The following is a 25,218-nucleotide window of genomic DNA, read 5'->3' as shown; positions in this document are numbered from 1 at the left end:
TTTACTGAACCTTGTGTTGTTCCAAACCTGTATGGCTTTTTTCTTTTGTGGAACGTGAAAGATATTTTGAATGTCCAAGTTGGTCCTTTCCCTTCACTTAAAGTGAATGATGACTGCAATTGGTCCCCATTTACTTTCATTATATGAAAAAGAGGAGCTCAGACAATTTGCTAGATATCTCATGCTAGAAAACAAAGTCATTCAGTGTTAATGACGTAAGGGTCAGTAAACTGGTGTGAACTGTCGCTTTAAGGCTCTAGAAGCATGTTTTTAGTGTCTGCTTGAACACTGCTTTTGTCTCCTTTCGTCATCACAGTCTGACCAACACACCTCCTAAGAATGCTGGGATAAGCTTTTACAAGTGCTGCAGCCATCAGGCTTTGTGAGATGAATTTGCTTTCACAGCTATTGTGAGAGCTTTTTTGGTGTTTGTCCAGTGTAGAACCAACGAAGGGATTTGGCAGAATATAGTGTCCTAGATACCGTATCCTGTTTGATTCATTTGTTTGCTCTTGTGTGTTTTCTTAATAGATCAGGTTTTTCTGTGGATGTCTGTACCTTTTGCACTTTGTCCATCAGCAATTTTCTCATCTGCTGCTTTTTTATTGTTTGCAAGGCCAGCTTTTACATATACTGTTGCCATGGCCTGTGTACAGTAGTGAGAAACAGCTATATCTCGACCACGACAATTGGTTGGCTGATATTTAACATATTTTATGCCTTATTTGGGCCAATTAACAATGCCTAGTGTCAACTCTAATATTTGGTTTGTTACGCATCTTCACATTGTCCAAGATGTATTTAAATTGTATTATTTTTCTTTTCTGTAGAAAAAAAATATACTTCTCTTTAAATCAATTTTATGCATTTGGATTCTCAAAAAATGTGACTATTAAAAAACCACACAAAACAAACCTATAGACCCCTTAATCGCCTACGTCACTGTGACGTCACCGCTCTAGCTGGAGGCAAAACATAAGGCAGAACTCATAGCAGGTGCGCTAAAAGTTTGAAGTTTTGACTTTAAAATTTCTTCTTGTTGAGTTTTTGGCTGCCAGAATAGAAGGAACACCATTTTTTGTTTCAATAGGGGTCAGGTAGCTAGCTGCTTCCATCCACGAGAGTTAATTAAAAAAATAGCTGTCACGGTCCCGCAGAGTCAGGGACTGTACATATTCGAACAGATCCGAACCTTCTTCTGCATCCATGTTTAATAAATCCCTCCTAAATCGTGCTAGCTTATGCTTGTCAACATTGCATCCGCGCCTCTTTTTGCCACCAGCTAAGCCCCGCCCACCCGGAGACGTTGGAATGTTTACAAACTTTTAAGGGGACTATAAAACCCAGTCAATGTGGTCTAATTTAAAATGTCTGCTTTAGAATAGATTAGCTGCATTTCCATTACAGATTTACGCAAAAAAAAAAAAAAAAAAAAAACATTGCTGAAAAACAAACGTAATGCAACGCAGACATGTCCAGTGTGAATAAGGGGTTATAAAAACAGCCCTATTATGAGGTGTTTCTTAGAGATTATTAAAAAATTTACATGCAAGTTTTACATACGCCAGGTGACCTGTAAATGGAAAAAAACACTTTTCCATTGCAGTTTTGCTAAATACATTTTTTTTTCTTTTTTCTAATTGCCTGAAAACTACCTCATATGAGCATAAAAAACTTTTTGCAATATATTGGATTTTTTTTTACTAAATTGACGTTTCCATTTGGTGTATTTTTAATTTTCAATTTCAATTTGCACAGTTTCGTGGGTAATGCAGCTACTGATTCATTCCCTGGGGTTGCATGTGTCACTTTAATGTTTGTTTTGCATGGTTTTTGAAGCATCAACTTTGAGAAACTCATCCACTTACATTACATGAACTCACAGAGATAGATTATTATTCTAAAAATCTTCATTTATATTCCACAGAAGAAATATATTTGTATACATCTGGGACAGCGTCAGAGCAAGTAAACAACAAGAGAGTTTTTTTCTTTGGGGTGGTTTGCCTCTTCAATGAATAGTCCACATTTTGTGTTTTCAAATTTCATTTTGTAAAACTGATTGTTGAGACTAAATGATTGATTGAGATCCATTTATCTCTGTCAGAAATGGAAAATTTCAGTGCATCCCTAATAAATGTCTTATACTCCAATTTTGCCATTTATTTTGCCATTGTATCAGTTAAGCACTTGCATATACCAGTCTTTGTGAGCCTGTTTGCATACACCAATAATCAGTTGGTCTGGCAGGCGTAAACAGTGTGTTTACCTTGAAGTACAGGGTCATGGAGAGCGCTCTCTCAGCGTATTTTGATCACTAGAGACATCCCGCTCTAAGCAGAGTTGGTTTTAAGATGTCTGCACACATCCCAGAGGCCCATCTTGAGGCTCATTTAAGTGTACGTTAAGAGTGGCGACCGTACACATAGCATCTTTTATGGTGAACCACATCCACTGAACGCGCGTTTGAAGAAAATAGAATGGGAAAAAAATCACCTTGAGCTTTCAGTCTCCCACACACATTTGTTTTCTTCGTTTTTATATTTAGTGCCTCATAAACTCGTCTTACTAATACAGAGGGAATTTTTCCTCCCTCCGAGGTGTCGTTTGTGTCAAGTGTAGGAAACTAAGCTTTACAGAATTCTTCGCAGGGATTGTTTTGACCCTTTGACAGGCTGGCCTCTGTCTGGTTTCCTTTGTTATAATTTTCTGCTCCAACAGCCAGTTGAGTGTTGTTTTCCTCATGTCTCTCTGGGGTTTTATGGGAATAAATGAGAACTCTCAAGCTCCAGCTTAACAAGGTTGTCTGGAGTGCCAGCGTGAGAGGAGGGGGTTTGGAGTTCTCCACCCACAGAACACTCCTCAGAGGGTTTCGCCTTCAGCTGCTGTCTCAAAGCCTTTTAAAAAGCTTGTGTTTTTGTTTTTTTTCCTGTTGGGACCATTCGCGTTATGGAGTTGATGTTAAGCTCGGAATTTACCTTGATGGAATCCTATTTGATAAAAAAAAAGCGTACTGTAGAACAGAGGCAGATGTGTGCAGATGCTAAGTGCTGTCACCGCAGCGGAGACCTTGTCTGGGTCAAGTGCGTGGGCTCAGTGGTGCTCAATAAATGCTTAGAGATACAATGCTACATTGCTGTACATTAGACAGTGAGCTGCTACAATAACTGTGAAAACAGGCTGATGCAGTATCCAGAGGACTGAAATTATGAGCCAAAGCAATGTGAAATTATGATACATTGCCACTAGTACACAGGTGTTTTCTTCAGACACTTTTATGCCTTATTATAATTTTTATTAAAACTAGCAGAATTCAGTTCTGTTTTTGTTTTATGTCTTATTTTTCGTCTTTACAAATGCAGTATAAAGATGTAAATATACACTTCTGTTCAAAATATAATCTAATATGCTGATTTGTTGCCCAATGGAACATGTCTTATTTTTATCGAGAACAGTTGTGCTGCTTAATATTTTTGTGGAAACAGTGATACATATTTATTCAGGATTCTATAATAAATATAAAGTTCAAAAGAACAGCATTTAATTGAAGTAGAATTCTTCTGCAAGTTTATAAATGTAAACTATTCACTGCATTTTTGCTGAATACAATTATTCATTTCTTTTATAAAATCATATTGACCCCAAGCAAAACATGACAATCCACTGTGAAAATATTATTGCCTTTTTAAAATGATGAAATCTTTCATATAAATCATATTTGTTGAGGGAAAATATTATGTTCTGCTGCAACTACACAAAATACAACCATGGCCCTGTTGATTGACGTGCTGTTTATCGCAACCAACAATTTTGCACCTATTAAAGTTTTTTGTAATATACCAATATACAACAGAGTCAGTGAAGAGCTTGAGATGAAATATGAGTCACTGAAATGTGTGAAGAAATATCTCTTGGGAACAGAACATTTTTATTGTGCATTTTCCAGTCAAGCTGTAATTTTGTGAAAATGTTTAGTATATATTAGAAGAATTTTGAGTAAATATTTAAAATTGTAAATAGACTGCCAGTTGCTGTTAGTGGACAGATTAGTGAGAGTGATAAGTGTTTTAGGGGAGTTTATTTTCCTAAAGTCCACAGGGTCAAAAGAAACACCCGTACACATTTATCTGCCTGTTAAACATCCGAGCGTCTGGGGGCAAGGGTCCAATGAGTTCATCACAAGAACGCTTCTGGATTCGTTGCAGTAGTAGGCCTGTTTCTTCCGGCAGAAACACAAATCCATTTTAATTCTCTTCATGCCTGAAAAGAGGTTCTCAGTTGGCGAGTAGAGCGATATTATCCGGGGCTCCGAGGAGCGGACTGCAGAAGAATGTGAAGTTGGAGACTCTCGTTTGGCAGGTCCCATGCTGTGTTATTTAACGATGGGTGAGCGTGTCAGCCTCGCAGCTGCGCCTTGAACGATTGCCGCCAGCTGAGGACGATACTGAATGCCTGATTTTGTCAAGATAAAGATCTGTTTCCATTACAGAGCTGGCACTCTTCACTCCAGCTACCTTGTTTTCGGTTCAGACTGGTTCGGTTTGCCACAAAGACGTTGGGGAGTGACACGATTCACTTCCAAGAAAAGTTATTGTTTTGAACCGCCTTCTTGCATGATTAAGACTGTTGAGAAAGGAGAGGTCCCAGCTGGATTTAATTGTTCTGACATTCGGACAGCATTCACAGAAAGAGAGAGAGGAGGGAAGAGAGGAGAGGAGAGAGAAATCTCAAGTATGTTTGAAATGGAGTCTGCTGAAAGCATTTCAGCGGGAACGTATGAAGTCGGGCTGCTGGTTAAAAATAGTTCCTCTGGCTCTTGTCTGTAGAGAAATGTTTGCCTGGAACTTGATATGTCCTCCATTGACCTACAAGTATTGATTAAACGATATTGTTTTCATATTGTTTGGTCTGTTATTAACTGCTCATGTACAATATCATAATTTTAGATGTTCTTAAAGACCTTATAGGAGTTTTGTAGCTTTATTTCTATGTCAGTGTAATCCTAAATGCTAAAAAAATAAACTGTCTGCACTACACAGATATTTTGCAACTCACTAACAATAACAACTAGCAGATCATGGTTCATTGAATTTTTAAAGGACAAGCTGTTTGATATGATTCGTCCAAACAACCTCATTACATATATTGTAAAAAAAAAAAAAAAAAAAATCATCTGTAATGTTTACGGTAAAATACCAGGAGCTGTGGTTGCCAGAACTTCACTGTAAAAAATGTGTTAGCAACATTTTAGGTTTTACAGACTAAATTTACAATAAAAATCTGATTTTGTTAACTGATGTGATGTTAAAAAACCAACATATTGAAGTGTTTATATCTGTTTTGAAACATTGTAATGCACTGATAACCACCAAAAACTGGTGGTCATGAGAAAGTCACATGACGAACCAAAGCTCATCACAAACAGCTTTTTTACGAGCTGAGGAAGGCAATAGATAATGTGTATATAGATGGTGTACACAGTGTCATTCACACAAACACTAAACCCCATCATGGTGACACACATGATACTGAAATAATGCTATAAACATTAATTTAACAGCATTAGACGTGATATTAAACCCTAATGTACACAACTGATAAGAAAAAACTGAGAAACATTATTTCAACAAAAAACATCAAATATGAAGTGTCATGCAGGGAATTCTGGGAGTATCAATTTACGGCTTTTTGCTCTAAATTATACAATGAATTTTTCTTTTTAACTTCCAAAAACATATTAGATGTAATTACATTTATTCACCGTATATAGTATGGAATCTTACTGTTGACCAGTTAACACGTTTTTACTGTAGCATTTTTACAGTATTTTACTGTTAAAATCACAATCACTTTTACAGTGTAGGAATTACATCAATACAGGAAGGAAAACGGTGTCTTTAATAGAAAAGTCGTTAGCATTACGCTATTATTATCGCACTATTTGTTACTCTAATTTGTGTTTTCTTGGTTTCTTTAGTTATTTTTAAGTAAGTAATAAAATAAGGTATTTAGAAAAATATGTTAAGACATTTTCTTCCAGGCATCAATCCAGAAAAAATGGAGGGGCGTCTCTCTTAAAGTTCTCTTGACAGGGTGGCTTTAGTTTAAAGGGCTAGGGCTGTGATTATGACTGAATTGATGAAAGGGACTTACAGCAGATTAACCTTTACCTTGCAGGCAGACACGGGAGCAGCAGACACCCCCAGACTTCTTCTACTTCTCCGATTTCGAGAGGCACAATGCTGAGATCGCAGCATATCATCTAGACAGGTAACGGGCCATAAACGTCAGCCTCTGGCATGAATAGAGTGTGTGTGAGATGTTTGTCTTTCCCTGAATATATATGTGTATGTATACATCCACCACATGCCACTTGTAAAAGTGTTTGCCTGCTTGTGTATATGAACCTGTGGGGCCGCATTTATTTGCGCAAGAATGTTTTGTGTGCGTGTGAATGCGTAACGCTTGTGGTGCGTCCTGCATGTTTTCAGCACGTTTGAACTTGTGTTTATATGTATGTGTGAAAGTACAGCATGTGAATGTATCTCGGGGCAGTAAGCAGTCAGAAACCTGCAGTTTTACACTCATAAACACGAAATCCAGAGAGAACATAATGACTCACTCTGAATGAACACAAACACATCCGTCAGTAACTGATCACTAATCGAGCTCCATCCAGCAATGTCTCCTTATAGGTGATTACCCTTCTGATGAATGTCAGTGATTGAGAGGCTTTCATTTGTGTCAGACACAATAACCTGTGGACATCTGTCCTTGTCAGCTCACTTCAGCCGAGTTTATTGGTTGTTTGCTATATGAGTCAGATTTCCCCCGATTGTGATCTGAGACTCTGGGATTTATTGCTATTATAGTTTATTTCCATTCTCGTCTCGTTTTCTCCTCATCAATTTGATCAGACGGAGGTGGACAGCCGGAAACATTGTCCCAGGCCCTGTTGAAGAAGAGGGACAATGGACAGAAATGGCTAAAAAACTACTAGAGAAAAAGTATATAATATAATATAATATAATATAATATAATATAATATAATATAATATAATATAATGTTTGAGGTCAATATATATTTTTTTATAAATCAATGTAGCTTTTATTCAGCAAAAATGCATTCATGTGATAAGAAGTGGCAATTTACAATGTTACAAAAAATACCACTTCAAATAAATTAAAAAAAATCCTGACAAAAAACAAAAACAAAAAAAGTATCAAGGTTTCCACTAAAATACTAAGCTGCACAACAAAAATAATTTATTTAAATAATGTAAAAACAAAGAAAACAGTCATTTTAAATGGTAAGAATATTTCACTATATTAATATTTTTTTTATATTTTTAATCAAATAAATGCAGACTTGGTAAGTATGAGACCTTTCAGAAACCTTAAAAAATCTCACAGACTCCAAACTTAATATAATATAATATAATATAATATAATATAATATAATATAATATAATATAATATAATATAATATAATATAATATAATATAATATAATATAATATAATATAATATTGCTTTAGGTAAATAATAAATAAATGTTAAATATATATTTGGATATATGCTTATATAATATATACTTATATAAATTAGCTTCTTGCATATATATTTTATTTAAATATTATTTATCTTTATTATTCTATAATTTTTGTAAGAATATTTTTTAAAACAAAGTGATGATTTTTGGAGTGTGATGTCCTCTGTAATATAATAAAGAGGGGGTCCAGCCATAACAATTAGTGGATTTTAGTGATGGCCTTGGTCCCCTCTGTGGAGGTGCCTCACTTGATTGGTGTGTGTCATGTTGTGTCGTGTTGTTATCCTGTGCTGTTCTCTGTCAAGCGCTCCTCCTCTCCTCTTCTCTCCAGCAGTGTGAGCGTGAGTCAGACTGAACCCAGCGTGAGTCTTGGGCACAATATAATCATTCAGCTGGCCCGGCCCGGCCCAAACTGGCCTGGTCCGCCTCACTTCCATCTGCACATCTGGTTGGGAGTAAAATCTAGTCGGTACACACAGGCATGTGTGTGGGTAGAAAGCGCAAACCAAGAACGCAAAAAAACACCAGCTTTTCTAAATAAAGTTCATCTGGGTTAGACAAAAGTGCAGGTTGTTATTTCTATTTAAGAGCACCATCCCCCAGTGGGCCTCTCTGTCCTCACAAGCCCACCACGGCTATATCCGACAACGTACCATTAATGATCTGATTTTAGTCGATGGGAAACGCTCACAGTAGCGTGGCTTTGAGGAAGTCAGGATTGAGGGAGACGAGTGGTTTGAAAAGTCTACTTTTCATTTGCCCCACAGTTCCCTCTGAGTTATACATCGGACAGAGAGAGAGGAGGAAAAGGCTCCTGCACACAAACTCTCTCTGTCATCTCTGTCAGCATGACTGGGCAATTAGTAGCTTCAAGTGCTTTTATCCCGTAGGCCCCCGTCCATTAGTTGTTTTCAGGGGGATTTTTTTCTAAGTTGCCCTGTCAGCAGAGGGTCTACACTTGCACGAGGGGTGAACAGGTCTTAAAACATGGATGAGCAAACCACGCTCACTCATAACCAGAAAGAAAGCCTACACGTTTGTCACATTCAACAGTAAACTCAGTTTTGTTCAAGGTCAGTTCTGTCAAAAGAGACAATTAAGAATACAAATGTACTATTTGCTAAGTTATGAAATATGAAATATACAGTAATTAAAAGGGTTGCGATGAAAATAATATTTTGAGAAGGTTTAATCTCTTAGGGTACTAATCTATTATTCAAAAGCTATGTATTTTATGTAGAATAGCTCGAGCGCCCTCTACTGGTAAAAGTTAGTCCAACAAATTGCTATATGAATTTGTTCATTGGCTTGTAAGTTAATTTAGTTAGTTAATTAACTAATGTTATGTGTATATTGTATATTGTTATATGTAACATTGTGTATATGTATATTAAAAACATTATGCATTATGTATAACGTATTTTAAGTTAATAAATTTAGTAGAGCAAATAGCTATTTAAATTAATAATATGTGTGTGTGTGTTTCTGTCTGTGTGTTTCTGTCTGTGTGTGTGTGTGTGTGTGCGTGCTCTTGTTTTTGTGACATATCAGGACACAACTCTGTATAATGACATGGGTATGACACAGGTATTACAAGGAGAGGGTGACTTATGAGGACATAACCCATGTCCCCATTTTTCAAATCGCCTATAAATCATACAGAATTTTTTTTTTTTTGAGAAAGTAAAATTGCACAAAGTTTCCTGTGAGGGTTAGGGTTAGGTGTAGGGTTGGTGTAGGGTGATAGAATATACAGTTTATACATTATAAAAACCATTATGCCTATGGGATGTCCCCACTTTTCACAAAAACAAACGTGTGTGTGTGTGTGATCCATACACAGTATGTACATATTTTATCAGTCACGAAATAATAATAATAACCAGTTTATCTTAACACATGATGTTTACACTAATTTGTGTCCTGTAACACAGCAGTGAACCTAGTGTTTAATGTATGACCTATGTGAAGTGAACATATTATGAAAACAATAATTTTGATAAATTGATCACAGGATCCTGGATTTCCGTCGAGTGCCGCCAGTGACTGGGCGACTGGTGAATATGACCAAAGAGATACGAGATGTGACCCGTGACAAAAAACTGTGGAGAACCTTTTTCATTTCACCAGGTACTAAACACCCAGAGGTCTCTTCTCTTCTCTTCTCTTCTCTTCTCTTCTCTTCTCTTCTCTTCTCTTCTCTTCTCTTCTCTTCTCTTCTCTTCTCTTCTCTTCTCTTCTCTTCTCTTCTCTTCTCTTCTCTTCTCTTCTCTTGAGGCAACAACAAGTCTTTTTTTTGGTCATATTTTGCATACTATCTCCTCTGTGCTTTTTAATCTAATCAGAGGAGACTCTGATTTTCTCTTACTATTGTAAGCAACCAATAGATGGCGCTGTTGGTAAATTCATTTTCAACTGTGACCTCATTTGACACCAACTTCAGATTTTTGCCATATGATCCCCTTTAAAGGATGAAACTAAAATATACAGTAGTCTTCTTGAGGCTTTGTACATTTTTGTACAAAGTCTCTTATACACTAATTTGATCAGAAATACAGTAAAAACTTGAATGTTGTGAAATATTATTGATTTAAAGTTTTTAAAAAAATCATTTCAACTCAATATGAAAAGCTGATACATTAATGTTTACAGGTGTAACAGGATATTCAACAAAAATTTGTGAAAAATGTTTAATTGTCTTATTATTCGTTCTTTTGATTATAATTATCTCTGAAATTGTTTAAAAGTGTGATTTTCCCTCCCTTTTGATAAAAGGAACCAAACAGTGTTGTGAAGTAGACAAAAATGTTTAATGCAACAAAACACATTTCTAGTTAAAAATCTAATCTAATATTTCATCTTTTTTACTAAATGCTTAAGGAGGATTCATCATATTTGCTATATTAATTACTTTCGATGAATTATATTTAAAGGTATTTTTTACTAAGACATTTCATTTCATGAAACTATGCACAGTAAGGGCAGAACATGCCTTACTGAAGTAAATTAGGTCATTTTTTTATTTAATGTTGACTTTAAAGTAATCATTATAAATATGTTCTGTATGTGTCATCTATCATCCCTCCAGCCAATAACATCTGTTTCTACGGTGAATGTTCGTACTACTGCTCCACTGAGCATGCTCTGTGTGGAAAGCCTGACCAGATCGAGGGTTCTTTAGCAGCATTTCTGCCCGACCTGACCTTGGCCAAGCGCAGGACCTGGAGAAACCCCTGGAGACGATCCTACCACAAACGCAAGAAAGCAGAGTGAGGACCACACGGCACACTTTGCTTATATTAATTCAATTTAAAATAATATGTATATATATATATATATATATATATATATATATATATATATATATATATATATATATATATATATATATATATATATGTGTGTGTGTTAAAGATTAGCTGTCTTAGCATGAAACACATTCACAAAGTGCTGAAGTAACTGATTTAGAGGCTGAACTACAGGATATACTCATTATAAATTGTAAATAGGAGGGTATTAAACATGCAACATGTTTTATCTGCTCAGTTCTAACGATCCAGTTTCTGCTCAGATTATCATGGTAGCCCTCTAGTGTCTTATTACAGTGACCTTCATCATGTTGTGCTGTTTCAGTGTACAGTGTGTGTGTGTGTGTGTGTAGGTGGGAGGTGGATCCAGATTACTGTGAAGAGGTGAAGCAGACGCCACCCTATGACAGCGGCACACGCCTGCTGGACATCATGGACATGACCATTTTTGATTTCCTCATGGGTAAGAGGATTTCACAGGAGTGCATCGTTCGTTTCTGAATTCAGAACTGAAGCTGGAATTAGATCAAGCTATTTAAGCTATTTTATAAAATAATGTTTATATATCTTCAAAGGGAATATGGATCGTCATCATTATGAGACATTTGAAAAATTTGGAAATGAAACTTTCATTATTCATCTTGATAACGGAAGAGGGTAAGCCATTTTATCTGGATATCTTTAACTCTCATAATACAACTCGCGTCTTCATTTCATTATTAGTAAATATGCAGGTTTTTTTTAATGCTATGAGGTTTTGTTATGTCTGATTTCTCTTTTAATCTTCAGCTTTGGTAAACACTCTCACGATGAGCTCTCCATACTGGTGCCTTTGAGTCAGTGCTGCAGGTTAGTATTTGCTTTATTCATTACTTATTGTTCAATATATGACCAATCACTTCAGCACAACGAAAGTTGTTTGAATCAAGGCTATCAAATTAAGCAGCATTTAACTGCAATTTCAATATTTGTATGGTTTAAATTATCTTTTAATATTATGATTAAAAAGTTACCTGTTTTATAAATTTCATTTAATTATTCTTTTCTATTAGTATGTGATTACTTGCAATAAAGTATAATATTCAGGTTTTTGACTTTTAACAATGAACTTCTAAACTGATTAATCTTATAAACAGACCTGTTGTGGGCTAAGAGGTTGTTAATCATTTTGTTAACGCTATTAATTTAATTAATTTATTTTAAATAATCATGTTTAAATAGCGGAATTACTGGTATTTAAAAAAACTACATTACCCACAATGCAGTACATGTAATTCCTCCAATCAGAGTCACACTCTTCCATGAAGTCTCCCTATGCTCTCAAAATATGCTAATAAATCTATAAAATGTAATGGAGGGCTTTGTATATATGTATATTTACAATAAATTTATCAAAATAAAGTACATTGTTGTCATCAACAACTTTAAATGAACAGTTTTATTTTCACCATCTTTTTAATTCAGTTATGTCATTTGCATTGGAATTGGAATTACAGTTGTGTCTTGTACCTTTGTGTTTTTGCCTGATTTTCAAATACTTCTTTGCTTCAAATCAAGGTTTTGTGATGTTGTGATTCAACTCGTAGCTGGTTGGAGTGATTCCTGGTTTATAACGCTTTAACAAAGACTTAAAAAAAAATTGAAGAAATACACCATTGCTCCTGAAAAAGTGGGCAAACACTTATTAATTAATGTCCTAATTTCATCCTAATTCATCCCACAAGAAAATGCATTGATTAATTGGTGTTTTTTGGTCAGTGATTCTGATCTGTTTGACTCAGGGTGAAGAAGTCCACTCATTTACGGCTTCAGCTGCTGGCTAAGGAGGAGTTCAGACTGAGTGCTCTGATGGAGGAAAGTCTGCAGACTGATACGCTGTCACCCATCCTCATTAGGCCTCATCTGGAGGCCATGGACCGCCGGCTGCGCCTGGTGCTCCAGGTACTGGCCGACTGCATTGAGAAGGAGGGCTACAGTAATGTAGTAGAGGATGACCTGCTTGTGGAGGGCTTGAACACGGGCACAGCCCCACAAAGGTAGTGGGCATAGACTAATCAGGTCGCCCCCCGGCGGATCCTTTGAAGTCCCACCACAGCTCTATAGACCATGAACGTCTTGCAAGAGATGCTCTTGTTGATAAACTTTTCTGAATTCAGTGAATTCCAAAGACTCATTCCTCAACTAATGGACCATGTGTTCAAATAAAGACACGCAGTACACAGAAAAAGAGACGGTGTTCTGCAGTCCTGCATTCGAAATGTAAGCTGATCTTCACATGTAACAGCCAGTGTTGTAAAGCAGCGGTTCTCAGCTGGTGGATTGTCACCTTAAAATGGGCCTGTGTAAAAAAAAAAACACTTAAATGCAAATAATAAAATAATGATGATAATAATATTTTAATTAGTAGTAGTATTATTGCAACCTATAAAATGCAGTGCAAATAAAACTGAAATAATAATAATAATAATAATTAATAATAATAAATATTGATGGATAATTATTATAATTACAGTGGGGCTCAAAAGTTTGGGCACCCCTTGCAGAATCTGTGAAAATATGAGCAATTTTTAAAAAATAAGAGAGATCATACTAAATGCATGTTATATTTTATTTAGTACTGTCCTGAGTAAGATATTGTGCATAAAAGATATTAACATTTAGTCCACAAGACAAAAAAATGCTGAAATTATTAAAATAACCCTCCTCAAAAGTTTGGGAACCCTTGGTTCTTAGTACTGTGTTCTGTTACCTGATGATCCTCGACTGTCTTTCTGTTTTGTGATGGTTGTGCATGAGTCCCTTGTTTGTTCTGAACAGTTAAACTGAGCAGCGTTCTTCAGAAAAATCTTTAAGTTCCTGCAGATTCTTCAGTTTTCCAGCATCTTTGCATATTTCAACCCTTTCCAGCAGTGACTTTATGATTTTGAGATGCATCTTATCACACTGAGGACATTTGAGGGACTCAAAGACAACTATTTAAAAAGATTCAAACATTCACTGATGCTCCAGAAGGAAACAAGATGCAATAAGAGCTGGGGGTGAAAACTTTTGAACACAATGAAGATGGCCAAATTTGTCTTATTTTGTTGAAATATAATTTTTTCCCATTTAGTTCTGCCCTTCATAAGCAACAGAAGATACTTGTATGTTTCCCGGTTACATAAATTAAGTACAATTTACCTTGATCTTCAAATTCCAAAAGTTTTCACCCCCCAGCTCTTAATGCATCGTGTTTCCTTCTGGAGCATCAGTGAATGTTTGAATCTTTTTAAATAGTTGTGTTTGAGTCCCTCAAATGTCCTCAGTCTTAAAAGATGCATCTCAAAATCATAAAGTCACTGCTAGAAAGGGTTCAAATATGCAAAGATGCTGGAAAACTGAGGAATCTGCAGGACCTTAAAGATTTTTCTGAAGAACGCTGCTCAGTTTAACTGTTCAGAACAAACAAGGGCTCATGCACAACCATCACGAAACAGAAAGACAGTCAAGGATCATCAGGTAAGAGCACACAGTATTAAGAACCAAGGGTTCCCATACTTTTGAGAGGGGTTATTATAATAATTTAAGCATTTTTTTTGTCTTGTGGAGTAAATGTTAAAATATTTTATGTACAATATCTTACTCAGGACAGTACTAAATAAAAAATAACATGCATTTAGTATGATCTCTCTTATTTTTTTAAAATTACTCATATTTTCACAGATTCTGCAAGGGGTGCCCAAACTTTCGATCCCCACTGTATATAACATTAAACAATAGTGAAAAAAAAAAATCCTATTCAGCTTATGTTTATTCAATTTGGTATATTATTAGTCCTAAGCAATAAAAATAATAATAATATTATATCTTTGTTACTTGATAAAAAATAAATAAAAAGAAGTAGGGCTTCTTTTCCTTTTTAGCCTTTGGTTGATGTGAGATGCAAAGCAAATCCAGTTGAGAACCACTGTTATAAAGGATACCAGTGGCTACAGTGAATGTTTGTCTGACGTTTTTGCAGCTAAAGAAGAGGCAACATTTTAGCTTACAAACTTATGAGGAGCTACAGCTTCTCAAACTCTCTCTCCGCTGTATGTAACGTGTGCACCTTTGTCTAAATATATGTGGACTTTCATGTCTTCAAACAACATTCTTTATACTCTCTCCATACCAAGGAGGAATGAGAGGAACTGTGCTTTCATATAGCAATGTATTTTTCTTGATCTTATTTAGGACAAAATGCTTTGAGTGAAATGTGAGTTTTCTCCTAAAAGTGTCCCGTCTGTCATGTTATAGCTGATCAGAGGTTATTTATTGAGTTCCATATTTATTATTCCAAACATGCCATTCATAAATTCTGTTACGAATCAAAGAGGTAGACTGATCTAGTACGTACATTAAACCAATTGCAGTATTTGTGCTAATGTGAGTAGATAAGTAACAATGTGCAGTATGTGTTTGAAAAAAGATGGTTTACTGGATTTCAGAGAAATGTCCTTAAAATGTAACAACCTGCATCATTTCCAGCATATCAGTTCTTTTTTCAGTCATATTTAATGCAATATCTAAAACTGAACATTCAAATATCAATAATCAATATAGTGTGACTGCTGCATTTCCACCCACGTGACCTAAAAATGTAGCCCTTAAATTGCACAAGGATACTGATTAATAATGTCAAATCTATGAATCACTGTAGAATTTTCATGCTATTAAACTAACATTTTGAAAAACTGTTTTGTTGTGCTCAGAAGAGTATGTATGTGAATGATGTTTTTTTTTTAGATCTCTATGATGGTATAGGTTACACATCTTTCGTCCTCTGTTTCTGAATAAGCATTCTATTGAAGAATTTTGACCGCAGTAAAAAGAAAAAATAATAATAAATACATTAAATTGGTATTTTTAAGAAATGTTTTTTAGAAACTACACAGCTCTTAAAGAAACAGTACATGACAGGCAACTGAAGCATTATTACCACTTGGGTTTTAGCCCAAACTCATAGGCAGAAACACAGAGGCCATGTTTTTTAGTATAATTTTGTATATATTATATGCTTCAGTGTATGTATAGCATGTACATTGTAAGATTTTGTGTATTTTTAGTTGAAGGTGGGAAGGATGTTGGTGTTTATGTAGAGCTCTTTACAGCCCGTGTTGTACTACGAAACATGTTTCTACTAACTGCTGAAAAAGTTCTGTAAATATGTTAACTGAGTGCCTGTGCAATTAGAGATATACTTGAATACTCAGTTGTGGAGATGACAGAGTAGTCAGCAGAATAAATGTGGTGTATCATACCAAGGCAACAACGCAGTTCCATACATTTAGTTGTTTTCTTTATATTTACGGTATTTTCACATTTTCAAAGAAATACGGAATGTTTTGTTGTTGCAGTCATTTTGTCTCTTATTTTGGCTTTTTGTTTCAGTTTTTCCCCTTGGTTATGGTGCAATAAACAAAGATTACGCAAATGGTCTTATACAGATGTTATTTTTATATATATATATATATATATATACTGTATGCATAATAATTTAATTGAAAAAATTATATACTTTTGAATACATCACAGGCATTATCTTAACACTGCTATAATCCACACTGATTAGGACACCAGAAGTGTTAATATTATAATAGGAATTTTGTTGCTTTTCACCTTTTTTTTTTTTATAAAAATTGGACATCATTATCACTAAGAAGCATTTACATTTACATTAATACTTTGCTTTTATGTAATTGCTACAAAATCACATTTAGAGCGATTGTTTGTTCTAAAGTGATCAAATGTTTACTTCTGTTTAAACAGTTCAAATTGATCAATTATCTAGACTAGCTAATTATCTAGTCTAGCTAATGACCAGAGGCCATGTAGAAACGTTTATGCTATAGTGGTTACAATTAAAGTGATTAGGAAATGTCTGGACTGTTTTAAGACATGGTTCTTTATATATTAGCTCAAAATGGTATGATAATTAAAAGCTGTCCCAGCTGTACAGATGTGTTCCTAAAGTGGGACACTGAAAAGTCTATGATAAAAGGCCAAAATCACCTTTCATGTAGAACAGTCAAATCTTAAAAGTTAGTATTTCTCTTGGTTATGGATGGATCAAATAATCAAACATCATCAGACAAATAATACAATATGATAGTTTTGATGCATTTATTATGCATTAAGTAAGACATTAAGCAACTGTTAGGGGAGAGCAAGGGCGAAAGTACCATTTTTCAGAAAAACATAATTTTAAAAGATCATGTTGTAGACAGAGATTTATTTCTGCTGTGGCCAGTAACTCAGAAGTGTGGTCTATCAATACCAGGTGGTATTTTGTAGAAATGCAGAAAGACTTCAGTATAATTTCACTTTGAACATAAGTTGCACATTGTTCCTTTCGACCCCCTCGGTTGTGATGAAAGTAACACAACAATATAAGCTAGATTTTTTGCTGTTACTCTTAGTTTTCTTAAGTATACCTGATTGTGACCTTGTTAATATGTAACTGCAAACTTATTTTGTCCTTAATCTTTGCAAAAAATTAAATTACATCTTCATATTTTCATTTTAAATTTAAGTTTCATCAGATGTCTCAAAACCTGACTGTATTTTTTTATTGTCAATTTCAATGCATTTTTATAAAATAAAATAAAAATTCAACAGAATGTACAATATAAACATTTAATTACATTAGCATAATAATAATAAACCTTTAAACATAATGTAACAGTATGTTTCCATCCAGTTGTTTTTATACATAAATTGAAAATGTGCATTAAAACATCTGGCAACACTGCAAATTCATAGGTGGAGGTGTAAAGGCTAAGATATGGCTACAACCTAAATATAAATGTGATGTAGCAGCTGCCCAGACAGTGATGTTCCTCTATGTCCAGAAACGCCCTCTCAAAAACATTTGGATAAAACCAGACCTTTCTGACCCTCACTCAGACATGTTTTTTTTGGCATAATATGACATAAACATTTGTAAGAAATAATTCAAGATGCAGAAAGTCACAATATAGCATGCACTGGAACAAAATAAATACTTTTTGTCACTGTAGTGGGACAAAAGTAACAATTGTTACTTTCGTCCCAACAGGAACTCCTGACATTTAAACTCAATTTAATTTTACACTAAAAAAATTGAAAATGCAAACTTTAGGATGTGTTAAAGCACTAAATAACCTGTAGATTGATCATTACTGTGACACATGACACAAGAAAAACAACACGACTAATTAAAAAAAATTACCGCTTCAATAATTTACTTTTTGCAATCGAAAACAGTTTTAAGGACCTAACTTTGGGAAACGACGAGGAAATCACGTGATATTTCTCAGCTCCATCAAGGATTGCATGCTGAATATGCTGTCAGCTGGGAATGCAAATGAAGAAAGAGGCTTGGAGAAAATCGCGTTGTTACTTTCGCCCCACGTTACTTTCAACCCCGCTCTCCCCATATCATAGAGACCTGTGATATGTTATGTAGATAGAATTCTTGACTGTTCTCTAGTTCAACAAACACATGCAACCACAGCAGGCATAACCTATAGGACTATTTGAAGGCAAAATATACAACCACAGTTGAGGCTTTAGGTTAAGTTAAGTTTAACTTTATAGGCTAGATAGTAAACAGATATACAATCATAACTGTCTTTTTTGAAAACCTCTAGCAGCTAGCCTGCACAAACCTTGATAACTACCTGAATAAAAACAACCTACAGAGGTTAACTCATTACACCTCTGAAAACAAGCAGTCCTTCGCATGTCAAGACACCATTATTATCATCTATAATCCCATCTGCAGTAACAGCATTAACACTGCATAACAACACTAAAACCCTGTAAATAATCAGATACAATTTTCAATAATTAATATATATATAGACCAAAGTACAGTACAGACCAAAAGTTTGGACACACCTTCTCATTCAAAGAGTTTTCTTTATTTTCATGACTATGAAAATTGTAGAGTCACACTGAAGGCATCAAGGGCTATTTGATCAAGAAGGAGAGTGATGGGGTGCTGCTCCAGATGACCTGGCCTCCACAGTCACCGGACCTGAACCCAATCGAGATGGTTTAGGGGTAAGCTGGACAGAAGGCAAAAGGGCCAACAAGTGCTAAGCATCTCTCTGGGAACTCCTTCAAGACTGTTGGAAGACCATTTCAGGTGACTACCTCTTGAAGCTCATCAAGAGAATGCCAAGAGTGTGCAAAGCAGTAATCAGAGCAAAAGGTGGCTACTTTGAAGAACCTAGAATATGACATATTTTCAGTTGTTTCACACTTTTTTGTTATGTATATAAATCTACAATTTTTAGATATATAATCTACAATATATATATATATATATATATATATATATATGAAAATGTGGTGCAAAAGCAATGTAACCATTAATAATGTTTTTAGGGTTAGAGTTATTAAAGTGTTACATGCAGTTTTGTGTCTGGTGAGCATCTAGAATAGTGATGTAAAAAAAACTCTAAAATATACAATGAGTATGAAGAAATTTAATATAATTATTAAATTATGAAAAATGAAACAGTTATAAATTGGTATATTATTATAAAATCTATATTAACCAAACGAACCATTATTAAAAAATGTATTTTGATATAACATAACGTTGTACACATAACATTTGATAAAAAGGGAGACGGGGTCATTTTACCCCCTACCATTTAATTATTAGGAGTTTTGCCTGAAGCCTGGTTAATGTCTGGCCCTGGTGCACAGTGTTTTTCTGCTGGTGCAGTAATGGTCTTGTGTGCAGTGGTCTGGTCTAGTCTGGGGGGACAGGGGGACTGCAGCGATCACAGCAGCCGCAGACGGTCCAGCAGAGGAAACGGCGTCATGGGAACGGAGCGGGACTCCGCAGGGACCGTTATCAGATCGCACTCTCTGTGCACTCAGACAGGAAACGCCACATGAGCGTTTGTAAACTTCAGTTTAAACGAACGAACGCAAAACAACGGAACGTGAATCCTTGTTCAAGCCTCACCTGCTAAATTATCAAACCAAGGCCGTTTTTGACGAATTGTAGCCTATCGTTTAAAAAGAAAAAATGAATGAGCTCGGTCCCAGATGTCCGAGCTGCATGTGTCCAAACAAGGAAGCGAGATCGATCGGAGGCCACACACAGACATCTCGCGCCGCGGGCTGTTTGCTCGTGTTTCTCGGTCCCTCATATGCCATTTAATGTTCTTTTGAACACACATCCCCTTTTTAGTCACGGAAACACAATTTATGGCTATTATGCCGCATTATAGATTGCATCTACAGAAGCCAAGAGTTGTTGCCGAGAGATATGTGATTAACTCAACACAATATAAACAACCTGAAAGAGTTAAGACGAAAGCCACGAGATACATGTTTGTTAACGTTTATTTCGTCATTCAATTATAGTTAAGAGGATCAGACTATAAAAAGAAACACAAGAAAAAAACAAAACACCCAATCCCGAGTAGGACCGGACCACCCAGAATCAAAGAGTGAATGAGTGACTGGAGTTTGTTGATCACGCCCCGGGTTCAGACGTTTACAGTAGTTCCAGTCATGTACGCCCATTATATGAGCATCTGAGCAGCAGCCGGCCACTTCCCCTACAGTACACACACTCACAAACACTTCTCATGAGCGCTGCTTCATTTGTCTTGGCCAGCTAGAGCCTTTCTCATTACTAGAAACCATAAAGGCTTGCCACCCTGGACGTCTGATGATGTTTGACAGCTCGCAATATCCTTATAACTGTTTTAACTATGATGGAGAAGGATACCCCTCATGTGCCACTGATGAAGAGAAGAAAGTGTGTCGACCAGCTTACAGGTATTTCATTGTTGTTGTTATATATTATATTATATTATATTATATTATATTATATTATATTATATTATATTATATTATATTATATTATATTATATTATAGCAATAGTAGCCTAATTTAGTAAACAATTATATATAAATTTAATAAATTAGCACTTTTTGTTTAGCACTTTTACAATAATTTTGTAAATTAAATTAAATATTAGTTAATGTTATTTTTGTTATGATGTTTTTTATTATTTTATATTTCAAAATGTATTTCTTAAGTTGGTAGAATTAATGAAGTGTTAAGCATTACAGTGCTAACTTTTGTAAGTAATTAAGGAAAGGTTATTATAATAACACAAGTTATTAAATAAATATATATTATGCATATATGTGTATGTGTGTATGATCATGTATATATATATATATATATATATATATATATATATATATATATATATATATATATATATATATATATAATTACAGCAATATGTATTAATTATCATAATTATAATAACTTTAGCAATCATGAAAAGTTGTTTGCTGTTGACTTGATCAGAGCGCACTTGCAATGTGGAGTCTCTTACAATATTATCAATATTAATAGTTTCATTTCAAGTATATTAATTTTATATTTAAAGTATATTTTTAGATTTAAAGTATATCATATTTGTAATATTCTATTCATTATTTCCGCATGTGTATGAATGATTACAAATATTCCTGTAAAGCCTTAATTAGGGGATACAGAGCTTTGAAGGGACAAATCTTTTCTTACTCTTTCTCTGACATCCGTTTTCCGTCTCTGTCTATCAGTTACATTGCACTAATAGCGATGGTTATACAGCAGAGCCCCGAGAACAAAGTTACCCTATCAGGAATCTACGAGTTCATCATGAGGAGATTTCCTTATTACAGATCCAACCAGAGGGCTTGGCAAAACTCAATTCGTCATAACCTCTCTCTAAACAGCTGCTTTATAAAGGTATGATGGAGACTGGATGTGTATGTTAAAACGTAAACATCAAAAAAACAAAACATTGAATGAACAATTTCCAATATATAAACAACCAGATTGTTTTTTTATTCTTTGCATCTGAAATCTGTACTCAGCTGCAATAAATGTTTAAGAAATAGTAAAGAAAACCCATAGTTATAATTAGTAAGGTAAAGGCGTTATTAATGGGTTTCCTAACTTTAGGGGTTTGTTGTAACTGGCTGCTGATTATATGTTTTCCTCAGGTGCCTCGTACAGAAGGTAACGAGAAAGGAAAAGGTAATTACTGGACATTCGCCACAGGCTGCGAGTCCATGCTGGACCTCTTTGAAAATGGCAACTTTCGTCGCCGCCGCCGCAGACGCAACTTAAAAATGGGCCTGAAGGAGCCAGCCGAACCCTTCATTTCCATGGACACTCATCAGGGCATTGCAGTAAGACCCGTGGATTCAGATTCTTTCTGCCCTGTGAACACTAGTCACAGACCGGCCCAAAACAACCCGCCTCTCAGCAAACCTGAGCCTGAGATCAAATTCAGCATTGACTACATCCTCTCCACGCCGGACCCTCTGCCCGGGTTCAGAGCCCCTAACAGTGGAGCTGGAGCTGTGATCCATCATCTGGAGCCGCAACATCTCAGTCTACACTTCTGGACCATCTAACCAAAACCATAGACTGAAACAGTCAAAAAAAAAAAACTTTAAGGCTTCTATAGAGCGCAGACAGGCTTTCCCATAATGCAAATCAGCTTGTCAAGTAGGCACATGCAGTTTGTTGTGTGCATATAGTGACTTAAAACATAATAATACTGAATGATATTGCTAATAATATAAATAGGAAAAATGCTCTTTTTGAAAAGATCCACATATGGTCATGAATCTTTGAAGGCATACCCTAGTCCAAAAAGTAATACATTTATTTCATACTTAGAATAGTTCAAATCTCTTAACATATTTACTGATATGTCGCTCACAGCTTACTGATATAAAACTTATAATTTCACTTTATTTGGAGTACTACTTGTGCACAATGCAGATTTCTTAATATTAAGCCTAAAATGTGTTTTAATGTCACTGTTGATAAGGACTGTATACAGATACTGTCTTTAAATGCAAGATATTTAAAGTGTACCTGAAGTATTGTAATAGTCCCCCACTTTATCACAATCAAATATATACCTCAGTATATCTTTAGTTGGACTTTAGTTGCACGATTAAAGTGCATTAAGTACAAAATTAGTTGTTCCAAATTTATCAGACTTTAAGTATACCAGTATACCAAAAGTACAATAGCAGGGCATTTTTATTAAGCACATAAATATGTAAATGTATTTGTAGTATAATTAGCATGAAATAAATGTGTTTCAAATATGTTATTTTTCACTACAGCTGATTTTGATTAAATCAATCATACTTTTAATGTCAAACATACTGTAGGAAATACTTTACAGTATGTCTCCATTTGTTAACATTAACATTAAAAAGTAATTAGTTAAATATGACATTTACTAACGCATTAATAAAATCAAAAAGTCGTGTCTGTTCACATTTAATGGACTTGAGTTCACGTGAACATATACACATACAGTATTTTATTAACTAATTGATAAATGCTATAATAAATTTATTGCTTATTATCAGTAATATTAGCTAATGCATTAACTAATGGGACCTTATTGTAAAGGGTGACCCAAACATAACTCACATTTTTAATTCCTCACCTTTAAAGTATAAAGTTAAAACTACAGATCTCATGCTCATCTGAGGTGTGTTGGTGTTGCAGGCACGGGTTTGGAGAATGTGAAGTGTTTGCAAGTAAATGCACTAACATAGCTATGGGGTTGGTGGAATCAGCATTCCCTGCTTACTGCACAACTCTATTGTTTACATGTGTTGTTTATAATGTGTATCGTTGTTCCCTGACGGTCTGTGATCCGTATCAATCACTGATCGACCGAACATATGCTCCCCCAGGCAAAACCAGAGCTCTCCGTCTCTAAAGCCCTCCCCGGGGGGGTTCTGTCATTTCGTTCGGGAATCTCTGTTTATATGAAAGTGTCTTTAAGCTTTTTTTTTAAGGGAAAAGTGAGATGTGCTACTCTGCTGAATTGATCACAATGTATCATAGGCCTTGTTTTGGTCATTCGTTTTTAGTCAAATTCGAACAAGTTTAGTGACCAACAAGCTTAGTGAAACAATAATTACAATATCTGATAAATTTGTAGGTTTATAAGAGATAGCAATGCTGGAATCTATTAAATATTGTTTGACTGCCAATATAAGGCAATAAAGCAGTAATCATTTAAAATACTGCTTGAAGACTCTTTCTTGCCCCGTTTGCAACATTCAGGATCTGAGAAAACATTCTCTAAATATTCTAATCTTCTATAACAGATTAGATATTCTGACTTTAGAATTGTGAACTGCTGACTAAAATGAAGCACTCATTGAACAAAACGAGGTTATGAATAAATGAACACTCTAAATTGCAGCCAGTTTCCAGTAATGTACTAATTAGGCAAAATATTTATGATTTATCATAAAGAACGGAAACAAGAGTGCTTAGTTTTATTAATTTCCCACATATACTGTATGTAACTTATACAAAGTAAAAAGTCCATTACGCACAAGTCAAGAAAATTCATATTAATGATATAGAAATGCTTTGACATATTTGAATAGACATAACTGAATATTAACGAACTGTCAGACAAGCGCAGTCTAACCTTCTCCAAATCTCCCTAATCTCTCTGACTGACCTTTTCCATTTAGAAATGTGATTCAAACACTCTATTAGAATACATATCACTCATAAAGCCGGGAGTTTAGAGCGGAAGCCTGTTAACATTTATTTTCCTTCTAAGGTGTATCAATCATGGCTTGCTTTGTGGTCAGGAGGGGACATTTTTCAATTTAACCTTTATATTACGGAGTGACTGCATCAAAAAGGCTTCAACACACTTAACATGAGTGGCATTTAATATAGCATTACACTTGCAAGGTTAGCCGGAGATGTGACCTTATTCAAATCCTGCTGCCACTACAACATCTATCCCGATGCAATTATAATTAAACGCCTTATGCCGGCTTGCAAATCCTCTGATCGATCACTGATATTAAGGTAAATATTGCACTGCCCCCAGTGAACATCTAACTCTAAAAGTGTTATGGATCAGCAGGTTTCTATTAACAGCGTTGTTGATGTTGTGCGCTCTGGTGTGGATATATTTGGGTAAATTAACTTAGCATAAAGTGCTTCAAGGCTTGATCTTAAAAGCCCCCATAAAAAAAAGAAAAAGAAAAAAGAAAATCAAAGCTCCGACAGCATTCTTGCGTTAAGATTACTCTCATTTTTTTTAGAATGAAAAACCAATTCATAGTTCACCCATTAATGTGTCTCTTCTGGTTTAGGAATATTGTGACTGTCATTGTCATTGTACAAATCTTAGATAAAAATTTCAGTCCCCCCCCCCCCATTATTTGTAAATAAACCCTCTTTTGTGCATACATGTGTTGCATTATATTGAAGCATTGTCAGCGAGGTGAAATGAGAGGCTTAGGGCTAAGTAAA

The 25,218-nt window shown here is 35.1% G+C and overlaps 2 protein-coding genes across 2 annotated transcripts in view; both read left to right on the top strand.

Annotated features, from left to right (window-relative positions):
• The window catches only part of LOC127969477 (extracellular serine/threonine protein kinase FAM20C), a 43,080-nt gene extending 29,715 nt beyond the window's left edge, over positions 1–13,365 (top strand). The window contains exons 4-10 of the mRNA XM_052571479.1: positions 6,178–6,270; positions 9,566–9,681; positions 10,640–10,820; positions 11,213–11,322; positions 11,435–11,516; positions 11,649–11,708; positions 12,641–13,365. Of these exons, the coding sequence (XP_052427439.1) occupies positions 6,178–6,270; positions 9,566–9,681; positions 10,640–10,820; positions 11,213–11,322; positions 11,435–11,516; positions 11,649–11,708; positions 12,641–12,899 (901 nt within the window). The 3' untranslated portion in view covers positions 12,900–13,365. The remainder of the gene's footprint in view (positions 1–6,177; positions 6,271–9,565; positions 9,682–10,639; positions 10,821–11,212; positions 11,323–11,434; positions 11,517–11,648; positions 11,709–12,640) is intronic.
• Positions 13,366–20,475: 7,110 nt separating this feature from the next.
• Positions 20,476–22,933, top strand: foxl3 (forkhead box L3). Its single transcript, XM_052570116.1, has 3 exons — positions 20,476–20,666; positions 21,468–21,636; positions 21,894–22,933. The coding sequence occupies exons 1-3, from the start codon at positions 20,557–20,559 to the stop codon at positions 22,308–22,310; spliced, it is 696 nt and encodes a 231-aa protein (XP_052426076.1). The 5' UTR covers positions 20,476–20,556; the 3' UTR covers positions 22,311–22,933.
• The last annotated feature ends 2,285 nt before the right edge of the window (positions 22,934–25,218 follow it).

Source organism: Carassius gibelio, chromosome B12 (assembly GCF_023724105.1).
Source record: "Carassius gibelio isolate Cgi1373 ecotype wild population from Czech Republic chromosome B12, carGib1.2-hapl.c, whole genome shotgun sequence".
In the NCBI taxonomy this organism is placed as follows: domain Eukaryota; kingdom Metazoa; phylum Chordata; class Actinopteri; order Cypriniformes; family Cyprinidae; genus Carassius; species Carassius gibelio.
This window is presented reverse-complemented; position numbering and strand designations above follow the sequence as displayed.

Coding starts and splice junctions, on each gene's coding strand:
- foxl3 (XM_052570116.1), top strand. CDS start 20,557: ATGATGTTTGACAGCTCGCAATATCCTTATAACTGTTTTAACTATGAT. Junction 20,667..21,467: donor GTGTGTCGACCAGCTTACAG/GTATTTCATTGT, acceptor TCTGTCTATCAG/TTACATTGCACTAATAGCGA. Junction 21,637..21,893: donor TAAACAGCTGCTTTATAAAG/GTATGATGGAGA, acceptor TGTTTTCCTCAG/GTGCCTCGTACAGAAGGTAA.